The following is a 10,995-nucleotide window of genomic DNA, read 5'->3' as shown; positions in this document are numbered from 1 at the left end:
GGCACCCCAGGGATGGGGCACCTTGGGGACGGGGTGGGTGCTGGCTTCCCCCAAGGGGGACACGGCAGCGGGGTCGGGGGCTGCAGAGGGTGGGGGCTCCGTGAGCAAGGGGGGGTGGTGGATTTTTTGGCATGGCACGGGCGCGTGAATGCAGGTGGTCCCCGTGCTCCTGTTTGTAGGAATTATTGCCCTGAGTAGGGCGAAAGGGCAAAAAAATCAGGTCTGGGGGGGAACTGGGTGGAAAATTGGTGAAAAAAGGGAGGAAATGGTTGTGTTGAGCTCCGGGTGCCTGCAGCGCTGAGCCAGGACCGAAGCCCACGAGCCACCGCTGTGATGAGTTTTGTCCTGCCTGAAATTGGGGTTGGGGGTGGTAGAGGGGACAAAAAGGGGGATGGGTGCAGGGGGACAGGGCGACAGGGTGCAGCCTCACAGCCCCTCTTTCACCCCCGTGCCCGGTGCTGGGTGGGCAAAGAGCCGGTGGTGCGATGGGGCTGCAACCCTGCTCATTTTGGGGGATTACGGGGGATTTTGGGGGGAAAATGACTAATAAAGGGGGGAAACAGGCGATTTGGGGGGGACACAGGACCTGCTGTGAATATGGACTTATTTCAAGCCTCACTGACATCTCCCAAAATCCTGTTTGGTCCTTAAAAACAGGAGCAATTCATATTTCAATCTGGACAACATCAAACCCTTATCCCCATCCCGGGGGTTTCCAAAATCCCCCCAGATTTGCAGCTTTACCCTCCGCTGCCAGGAAGATTTCTCTCCTCCACGGAGAAAAATCCTTGCCTTCACTTTAGCTCTCCCCTTCCTTGAAAATTCACCCATTTTTTCCCTTTCCCCAGCCACGTTTGATTTATTTTTTGGCCCAGAGGAGCCCAGCGCCACGTGGCGAAGGCCACCGATGGCCCCTATGGTGGTGGTGGTGGACAGGCACGTATGGACCCTCCAAAACCATAATGTTGAGGACAAAACCATAACGTTAAGCCCTCCCAGCTTGGGAGGGTGCCGCCACCGATCCACGGCGATTTTGGCAGGACTTTAGCAGGGACTGGATGCACCAGGAGCAGTTTTGTGCATCACCACGGTGATGGGGACAGGTAGAAATCTCCACCTGGGCTCTGGCTTCCCCTTTCCTTGAAGGATCAGGGGACCCCTGGGGTAAAAACGAGATCCTGAAGTTGTTTTTTCTTCCTTTATTCGTGAATCAACTTCTGTTTGTTTTTTTTTGTTTCTTTTCTTTTTCTTTTTCTTTTTCTTTTTCTTTTTCTTTTTCTTTTTCTTTTTCTTTTTCTTTTTCTTTTTCTTTTTCTTTTTCTTTTTCTTTTTCTTTTTCTTTTTCTTTTTCTTTTTCTTTTTCTTTTTCTTTTTCTTTTTCTTTTTTTTTTCCCCCTTCTCTGGAGCAGAATCAGCTTTTGTTTCAAGCGACAAGCTGCAGAGATGCCGGCTTCTGGTGTTTACGTTTTCCATTTCCAGGCAAATCCCATTTCGGAGCCCCCCGAACGCGGGTCTGGGAACTGAACATCCCGAGCGCGGCGAGCCGCGGCGAGCCGAGGATCAGAATAGCAGATTGTTTTGACACAGGGGACTTTGCAGCAGGGCTTCGGCTTCTGATGTCCATCCAAAGCACGCGGGCGGAGAAGGAATGCTCTGTTTTCAGTCTGCAATGGAGTCACTGTTTTAATTTTAGCTTCCCCGGAGCAAAGCTGTAAGCAAGCCGTTCCCAAAGCAAAGCACCCTACGGAGGCTGGAAGAGGCTGAGGGATCGGAGCCTCCCCATCCTCCCAATGTGTGGGACTCCAGGGAGGGAAGGGACCCCAAAAGGTGAAGCCAAACACCCCAAAATCTTCATGTCCCTTCTTAAAAACCCTAACACGACTCCTTCCTGCAGCTCAGACGGGGGAATGGTGCAGAGGTGCTGGTGCCCATGCCAGGACAGCAGAGCCACAAAGGCACCAAAGGGTCTTGCAAGAGCAAATCTCCACCAAAAGGTGCCAACAACCCCCCACCAAAGCACAGAAGAGCTCCAAAGGGTGCAAGTTATGCGTGTGGTGGGAAAAAAAAGAATGATTCAGGGAGAAAATTCTCCTTCCAGCACGTTTAGCTTCTTCTGCAGCTTTCTGGGTTGGAGAATTACTGCTAGACGTGAGCATCAGCCGCTCACCCATGTCCCTTCCTGGAGGTAAAGCTGCCTGCGGAGTCCCAAACCCCTGGGGGGAGATGAGACAGGTCAAAACAACCCCCCCAAACATCCCGAAATGTCCTCAGTTGCTTTCCAAGTAGGTTTTCCCAAGTAGGTTCCCCATGCAAATTCAAAGCATACTTCAGCGGGTGAAAGTGGAGAGAAAACGTTAAATATCCCGGGAAATAATTCTAGGAACAGCAGCGAAGAAGTGCACGGGTTATTCATCCGATTTCTGCCCTTTCCCAATTCGTGGGGGTTTATGTTTGCCATTTCCAGGCAATTCCCCCATTCGTTTGGGTCTGCGTGCAGCTCACACGCCGGCGGCGAGACTGCAAGCGAGAAAGAGGGCAAAAAAAAAAAGGGACATCTTTTTTTTTTATTATTTTTTATTTCTTTTTTTTTTTTCTTCTTCTTTTTTTTCTTTTTCTCCAAGAGTTAAAGTAGAAAATAGCTCCTCCTTTTCCCTTGGTATTTGCCCTTCTGCCTTGGACACCGTTGACAGAGAAGCCAAGTCTTCGCTTCGAGTTCGAGGCTAAGAAAACTCAGCTGTTTTGGGCATTTCCAGCAAAAGGCTCTCTGTTCCCAATCTCATTCCTTACACTTTTTCCAGTCTGAACTTATTTCTCTAATGCAGCCTGATACACAACATAGCAAGGCAGTTTTCACCTCTGTCTTCTACAACGGTGCTACCGGGACCATGAACATGTCCTACAATCCTCTCCGTAGTTGATTCTTTTCCCCTTTTTTATTTTTATTTTATTTTTTTGCCTTTTCATTGCTTAAGTCTGGCCAGTGAGCTGCTGCTGCTGCTAAAATTATCTCCCCTGCCTGCTGCTTGGCCCGTGTCGCACCTCCTCCTGAAGCTCTGCATCAGCTCCTGGTCTCCTTCCACGGCAAATTCGGATGCTTCGTCTTCCTCCAAGGAGTCCCCACAGCTCCCACCAGCCACCTGAGCAACTCTCCTTTGAGAGTTGAGAACAAAAGAAAAGGGGTGGGAGAAGCAGGAGAAGGAAAAGGAGAAGGAAAAGGAGGAGAAATAAGGAGAAGGAGAAATGAGGAGAAGGAGAAGGAGAAGGAGAAGGAGAAGGAGGAGAAGGAGAAGGAGAAGGAGAAGGAGAAGGAGAAGGAGAAGGAGAAGGAGAAGGAGAAGGAGAAGGAGAAGGAGAAGGAGAAGGAGAAGGAGAAGGAGAAGGAGAAGGAGAAGGAGAAGGAGAAGGAGAAATAAGGAGAAGGAGAAATAAGGAGAAGGAGAAATAAGGAGAAGGAGAAGGAGAAGGAGAAGGAGAAATAAGGAGAAGGAGAAATAAGGAGAAGGAGAAATAAGGAGAAGGAGAAATAAGGAGAAGGAGAAATAAGGAGAAGGAGAAGGAGAAATAAGGAGAAGGAGAAGGAGAAGGAGAAATAAGGAGAAGGAGAAGGAGGAGGAGAAATAAGGAGAAGGAGAAGGAGAAATAAGGAGAAGGAGAAGGAGGAGAAATGAGGAGAAGGAGAAAGAGAAATGAGGAGAAGGAGAAGGAGAAATAAAGAGAAGGAGAAGGAGAAATAAAGAGAAGGAGAAGGAGAAGGAGAAGGAGAAGGAGAAGGAGAAGGAGAAGGAGAAGGAGAAGGAGAAGGAGAAGGAGAAGGAGAAGGAGAAGGAGAAGGAGAAGGAGAAATAAGGAGAAGGAGAAGGAGAAGGAGAAATAAGGAGAAGGAGAAGGAGTTGCTCTGCAGTCAGATCACATCCCGTAAAGCCATGCCATGCCTGAACAAGTGCTGCTGCTGGCACAGGAGGGAACTCGACACACTTGGTGATGTTTCAGCAGAATGATGCAGGATGCAACCACCGGCGTTGGAACAACAAACACAGGACACCACGGAGCCAACAAGACAGAAACAGAGGGCTGAGAACAAGCTGAGGAGAACACCTTAATTTGAGCCCCTGGCAGGTTTGGCACATATCAACCTTCCCAGGAACACACTGACCTTAAACCTTCCCATCCGCCTGAATAATTTCTTCTCTGGGAAGTTGGAAAGTTTCTCCAGAGCTGTAACCTGAGTCTCCTTTGCCACAAATGAAGCAAATCCCTACTACTAGTGAACATCAAGCACATCTGATCACCTATTTCTAATATTATTTTCCTTTCTTTTATCTCTTTTTCTTTTTCCTTTTCTTTTTCCTTTTATTTTTCTTTCTTTTTTTTCTTTTTCCTTTTCCTTTTCCTTTTCCTTTTCCTTTTCTTTTTCTTTTTCTTTTTCTTTTTCTTTTTCTTTTTCTTTTTCTTTTTCTTTTTCTTTTTCTTTTCCTTTTCCTCTCCCTCTCCCTCTCCCTCTCCCTCTCCCTCTCCCTCTCCCCTCTCCCTCTCCCTCTCCCTCTCCCTCTCCCTCTCCCTCTCCCTCTCCCTCTCCCCCTCCCCCTCCCCCTCCCCCTCCCCCTCCCCCTCCCCCTCCCTCTCCCTTCTCCTTCTCCTTCTCCTTCTCCTTCTCCTTCTCCTTCTCCTTCTCCTTCTCCTTCTCCTTCTCCTTCTCCTTCTCCTTCTCCTTCTCCTTCTCCTTCTCCTTCTCCTTCTCCTTCTCCTTCTCCTCTCCTTCTCCTTCTCCTTCTCCTTCTCCTTCTCCTTCTCCTTCTCCTTCTCCTTCTCCTTCTCCTTCTCCTTCTCCTTCTCCTCCTCCTCCTCCTCCTCCTCCTCCTCCTCCTCCTCTTCCTTCTCCTTTTCCTTTTCCTCTTTTCTTTTCAATAACACTACACAAAAAGATTTAATTTTTTCTCCATCAACCATTATTTTCTAAACCTTTGCCACTTTGATTTCCCGCATCCTTCTGGACGCCCCACCGATTTTCCTACATATTCATTAACTTATCTCCCTCAGGGCTTGGTGCAGTGCCCCAGCCGAGACCCGCAGGTGTCCCCACGGACTAATTACTCTGCCATCCTATGAAGGATGCTCCCTGCTAATGAATTCTGAGCACCGCTGGGTGTTTTAGACAAAGCTGGAAGATCTGGGGATCCTAGGAGACCCCCCGTCCCTTTGGAAAGTGTCTTGTGGGAGCAGAAACGCCGCTGCCTCCCACTCACCCTTGTCATCAGGTTTCCTGCAATCTGCTGGTGCAGGGCTCCACGAGGTTTAGGGCTTCAGCTTGTCACAGCAAGTTCACGGCAAGCCACCGAGAGACTCCAGATGAAAAACAAGCTGCTGAGGCCACGGTTTCGAAAGTGTGAGCAGCTTCATCAGGGCCTACTGCACGCCCGTCGCTGGAGCCGCAGTTCTGGTGATGGTTAAGGCCATTAGAGGGATGAGCACCACGTTTATTCTGGGCTGAACGAGACAATTTAATATCCCTTAAACGTGCCACCCTCCCTCGGGCGTTTTCTCACACGCAGACACCCTGCTAGTGCAGCGCCAAAAACCTGCACTCGCATTTTACTGTTTTTTTTTTTTTTTTTAATTCAATTAGGCTCACAAACAAGTGTCATACAAGCGCGGTGCTAGGAACAAAGGGCGAGCGCCGCGAATTCCTGCAGGTTTCAGATGTGCTGCTTGGAGCGGCGAGGTGGCTGAATGCGTAATCCTTCCTCGCAATGCTCTGAAAAGAAAAAAAAAAAAAAAAAACAACAAAAAAGATTTATTTTAAGCAGCACCGCGAGGAGCCTGAGACCCCCCCAGCACTGCCTTGCCCCGTCGCTTGCTTTTTCTAGCGATGTATTTTGGTGTTTCGCTCAGCAAAACAGGGCAGCTCCCCCCCCCTCTCTGCTTTTAGCTCGCTCTTTCCCAAGGCTGGGTGTTGTGGGAGTGGTGGATGCCTGGCTTCCCTCTGTGAAAAATCCGCTTTTTCCCCCTGCATGTGCCGAATGAATTTTAATTCGGAGCAGCCCGTTCTCGCTCATGTATTATACAAAGCCGCTTTAAATCCGTGTGCCAGCACAAGGGAGGGAGCGAGCAGCTGGGAGCGGAGGAGGCTTCTTTTGGCACGAGTGCCAATTTCTACCAGTTCGGAGCAGTTACGAAACTCCGGGTGAGGCTTGCGAATCGATCGAAGCTGATCTGAGGCCGCCACCCCCCGATCCCTGTCCCCGTCCCACCTATGCAGGACTGTGTGATTTATTTTTTTAATTATATTTATTTTTTTTCCAGTTGGAAGGCTTCGAGGGAGGCTAACAGGGGCCAGGCTCCCCGCCTGCTTCGCGTTTTGGAGCCTCTGCTACCATCTGCACCAAGTGGTATATTCCTCCGGGCTGGCTCTTCCCCATATTTCTCCGCCGAATGGCTTTAAAAAACCACTCAGCACGCTGTAAATAATTTACTAAAGCTACCTTTCCAGGCAGGCGGATCACGGGCTTGTCCCGGGGACGTTATCGTTATTTGATCAGAGCTGGGACAGGCAGAGTTCCCGAACTGCGATGGGAAGGGAGTTGTCCCAGGAGACAGCTTCTGTTTGCAGCCATCCGAGGTTGATGATCGGTTGCTTTTATAAAGTTCCTATCATGGGAGCGTTTAGAAGGAAATAGTGTGCTGCTACAGCGACTTGGCTCAGCTTTTTTATTTTATTTTATTTTATTTTTTTCCCAAAATTGTTTCAGAAATAATTTTAGGAGGGATTTTTATCTCCTTTGCAGACTTGAGCTATTGTTCCAGCTTTGTTTAACGTTATTACGGGTTTGATTCCCTTAGGAAAGAAGGAGATTATTCAGAAAACCAGCTCCTTCAGGATAACGTCCATACAAATAATGTTCTTCCGTGCTTGTGCTCTCAATTTTATGGTTATACTTTGTGGATACTTCTGGTTTATGCAGTTAAAGTGGTGCCATCTGACTTTCAGGATGGGATGTGAGCTCAAGGGGACAGTTGAGCTCATAAAAGGTACTTTTAGAGTGACAGAAAGTGGTACCAGACCTAAGAAAACTGCCTCCTGCTCCTGGATTTGTTTCTGGCAGGAATTGAGTAATGGGGCAACAGGAACTGCCTTGAAAGCCGCTGAGGAAACGCGTTACAAAACGAGACTCGCAGAGCCACTCGCCCTCTTCTCTGGGTTAATCCAAAAGTGCAAATTCCCTCGTTCAGCTGCACGTCTCATAATTACCCTGACTGTGCAGCTATTTCACTCGTGCTGTTGCCGAAACCCTACTGGTACATCCAGCACACAACAAAGACTTTAAATGAGGGACCCAACTTGCCCATTCTTGCAGGAGGCTAAAAACAGCTCTGGGTTACCCCACTTAGCACCACTGTTGCAGCTCAGCTTTGGGATCTCTCTCCTGCAAAGCGTTTTCAACAATTAGGACCCACATATGAGAAATTAAGGGAGATGATTGTGAGATGGAGTCCGTCATGAGCAGATCCTCCTCCTTGTGCCACGTTAGGGTGGGAGACCTGGTCGTGATGGGGCTGGGGCACAGGGAAAAGCAGATCCAAAACCACAAAATGGTTGACGGGGACTTCTGGAGGCCATCTGGTTCAACCCCTCTTGCTCGAGCGGGGACACCCAGAGCAGCTGGCACTGGGCACCGGTGGAGCAGAGCCCGGCTCTGTCCTCTCAGCATCTCCTCTCAAATATTGATGGATATGGACCAGCCCCTCTTCTCCAACCCGATCAGGCCCGGCTCTCCCAACCTCTCCTCACAGGAGAGAGATTCTTGGTGGCCCTCCATTGGACTCTCACAGAATTTCTAGGTTGGAAGAGACCTCAAGATCATCGAGTCCAGGTCTCTGGACCTAGGTGGGGTTGGGGGAGCTGGGATCATGGAAGGGTTGGGAGAGGGACAAGGGGAGCTGGTGGGACAAGAGATGGGATGGAGCCAGCTGGGGCAGGTGACAGGGGCCAGGTAACTTGATGTAGTGAGGTGAGGGTTGGTCTATTCCCCCATGTGACAGGATGAGAGGCAATGGGCTAAAGTTGTGCCAGGAGAGGTTTAGGTTGGATATTAGGAAGAACTTCTTCACGGAAAGGGTTGTGAGGCATTGGGATGAGCTGCCCTGGTTGAGTCACCATCCCTAGAGGTTTTTAAAAGACGTTTAGATGTAGAGCTCAGTGATGTGGTTTAGGGGAGGACTGGTTAGGGTTAGGTCAGGGGTTGGACTGGGTGACCTTGGAGGGCTCTTCCAACCTAGAAATTCTGTGATTTTGTGATTCTGTAACAGAGGCCAAGTGACAGAGGCCAGGTGACAGTGACCAAGTCACAATTGATAGAGGCCAAGTAACGGACACCAAGTAACAGAGGCCAAGTGACAGCTGACTGATGGCAGGTAACAAAGGCCAAGTGACAAAGGCCAGGTGACAACTGACTGAGGCCAGGTGACAGAGGCCAGGGGACTGAGGCCATGTACCAGAAGCCATGTAACACTTGACAGAGGCCAGGTGACAGTGGCCAGGTGACAGTTAACTGAGCCCAGGGGACAGTTGATAGAGGCCAAGTAACAGATGCCAGGTGACAGAGGCCAGGTGACAGTGACCAAGAAACAGTTGATAGAGGCCAAGTAACAGAGGCCAGGTGGCAGTTGCCTGAGGCCAGGTAACAGAGGCCAAGTGACAATTGATAGAGGCCAGGTGACAACTGACAGAGGCCATATAACAGTTAACTGAGGCCAGGGGACAGTTGACTGAGGCCAGGGGACTGAGGCCAGGTGACAGTTGATAGAGCCACGTAACAGAGGCCAGGTGACAGTGACCAAGGAACAGTTGATAGAGGCCAAGTAACACACGTCAAGTGACAGAGGCCAGGTGATAGTGGCCAGGTGACAGTTGACTGAGGCCAGGAAACAGAGGCCAGGTGACAATTGATAGAGGCCAAGTAACAGAGGCCAGGTGACAACTGACAGAGGCCATATAACAGTTAACTGAGGCCAGGGACAGTTGACTGAGGCCAGGTAACAGAGGCCAGGTGACAGTGACCAAGTGACAGTGGCCAAGGAACAGTTGATAGAGGCCAAGTAAGACACATCAAGTGACAGAGGCCAGGTGACAGTGGCCAGGTGACAGTTGACTGAGGCTGGGTAACAGAGGCCAGGTGACACTTGACAGAGGCCAGGTGACAGTTAACTGAGGCCAGGGGACAACTGGAAGAGGCCAGGGGACCGAGGCCGGGTGACCGAGGCCACCTATGAGGGGACCCCAACCCCCCTGAGCCCTCCTCAGGCTGCGGCGGCGCGCACCAGGCCGCAGGGCCCGGCCCCCGTTGCTAGGCAACGGCGGGGGCGCGCGCGCGGTGCGGGCCGCGTCACGTGAGCGCGCGCGCGGTCACGTGAGCGGGGCTCAACGGGCGGCGCGCGGCGATGACGTCAGCGGCGGCGGGGGCGAGCGGCGGGGATGGAGGAGAGCGAGAGGCTGCGCAGGGAGATCCGCAGGCTGCAGGGTGCGGGGGGGGGGGAAGGAGGAAGGGGTGAGGAGGGTGGGGGGAGGGAGAAGAGGAAGGGGTGAGGAAGACGAGGGAGGGGGAGGAGGAGGAGGAAGGGGGGAGGCAGAGTGAGGAAGAGGTGAGGAAGGAGGAGGAGGAGGGAGGGAGAGAGAGGAGGAAGAGGAGGAGGGAGGAAGAGAGGGAAGGGGGTGAGGAAGGGGGAGGGAGGAGGAGGACAAGAAGGGAGGGGGTAAGGAAGAGGAGAGAGGAAGGGGGGTGAGGAAGAGGAGTGGGAGGAGGGAGGGTGAGGAAGGGGGGAGAAAGAGAAGGAGGGGGAAGGGGGGTGAGGAAGGGGGGAGGGAGGAGGTGAGGAGGAGGAGAGGGGAGGGAGGTGAGGAGGAGGAGGAGAGGGGAGGGGGGTGAGGAAGAGGAGGGAGGGGGGAGGAAGGGGTGAGGGAGAAGGGAGGAAGAAGAGGAAGGGGTGAGGAAGAGGAGGGAGGAAGAAGAGGAGAGAGGGGGTGAGGAAGAAGAGGAGGAGGGAAGAAGGGGAGGGGGGTGAGGGAGGGGGGAGGAAGGGGTGAGGAAGAGGAGGAAGGAGAGGGACTGAGGGAGGGGGTGAGGAGGAGGAAAGAAGGAGGTGAGGAAGACGAGAAGGAGGGGGGTGAGGAAGGGGGGAGGGGGAGGGAGAGGAGGGAGGGGGGAGGGAGAGGAGGAGGAGAAGAGGGGAGGGGGTGAGGAAGAGGAGGGAGGGGTGAGGAAGGGGAGAGGAAGAGGAGGGGGAGGGAGGGAGGGGGGAGGATGAGGGTAGGGAGTGAGGAATAGGAGGAGAAGAAGAGGGGGGTGAGGAGGAGGAGGGAGGGTGAGGAAGGGGTGAGGAAGAAGAGGAGGGAGGAAGGGGGAAGAAGAGGAGGAGGGGGGTGAGAAAGGAGGAGGAGGGGGAGGGAGAGAGGAAGAGGAAGAGGGGGAGGGGAGAAGAGGGATGAGGGAGTGGGGAGGAAGAGGAGGGGGAGAAGAAGAGAGGAGGGGGTGAGGAAGAGGAGGAGAGAGGAAGGGGGGTGAGGAGGAAGAAGAAGAGGGGAGGGGGGTGAGGAGGAAGAAGGGAAAGGGGAGGAAGGAGAGGAGGGGGAGGGGGTGAGGAAGAGGAGTGAGGAGGAGAAAGGGGGTGAGGAAGAGGAGAAGGGAGGAAGAGAGGAGGAGGGAAGGGAAGGGGAGGAGGAAGAAGAGGGGGGTGAGGAAGAAGAGGGGGAGGGGGCTGGGGAAAAATGAGGGGGAGGAAGAGGAGGAGGGAGGGGGGTCCGGTGGAGGAGGAAGAGGAGGGGAGAGGAAGAAGAGGGGGTGAGGAGGAAGAGGAAGGCTCAGTGAGGGGGACCCAGTTTTTTTTGGGGGGGCTCTGTAGGGTCCCGGGGGGCTTTAGGGGAGCTCCGAGACCCTCCAGAGGGGAGGTGTCGGGCACCCAAGGGTGCTGGGGGTGGGGACGGGACAACCCCTGGCTTCCCTG

General features: G+C 52.4%; 1 protein-coding gene and 1 long non-coding RNA gene across 2 annotated transcripts in view; one reads left to right on the top strand and one right to left on the bottom strand.

The window, feature by feature from the left end:
- Positions 1-5,550: 5,550 nt before the first annotated feature.
- Positions 5,551-6,621, bottom strand: LOC137851562 (uncharacterized). Its single transcript, XR_011093284.1, has 2 exons — positions 6,480-6,621; positions 5,551-5,752 (listed from the first exon to the last, which is right to left on the bottom strand). It is a non-coding gene; the product is annotated as an uncharacterized lncRNA (long non-coding RNA).
- A 2,833-nt stretch (positions 6,622-9,454) lies between these two features.
- ZC3H3 (zinc finger CCCH-type containing 3) overlaps positions 9,455-10,995 on the top strand; it is a 114,101-nt gene continuing 112,560 nt past the window's right edge. The window contains 1 exon segment of the mRNA XM_068672788.1: positions 9,455-9,515. Within this exon segment, the coding sequence (XP_068528889.1) occupies positions 9,470-9,515 (46 nt within the window). The 5' untranslated portion in view covers positions 9,455-9,469.

The sequence above is a fragment of the Anas acuta genome, chromosome 2 (assembly GCF_963932015.1).
Source record: "Anas acuta chromosome 2, bAnaAcu1.1, whole genome shotgun sequence".
NCBI classification, from domain to species: domain Eukaryota; kingdom Metazoa; phylum Chordata; class Aves; order Anseriformes; family Anatidae; genus Anas; species Anas acuta.
Note: the sequence above shows the minus strand (reverse complement) of the source record. Positions and strands in the feature narration are given on the sequence as shown.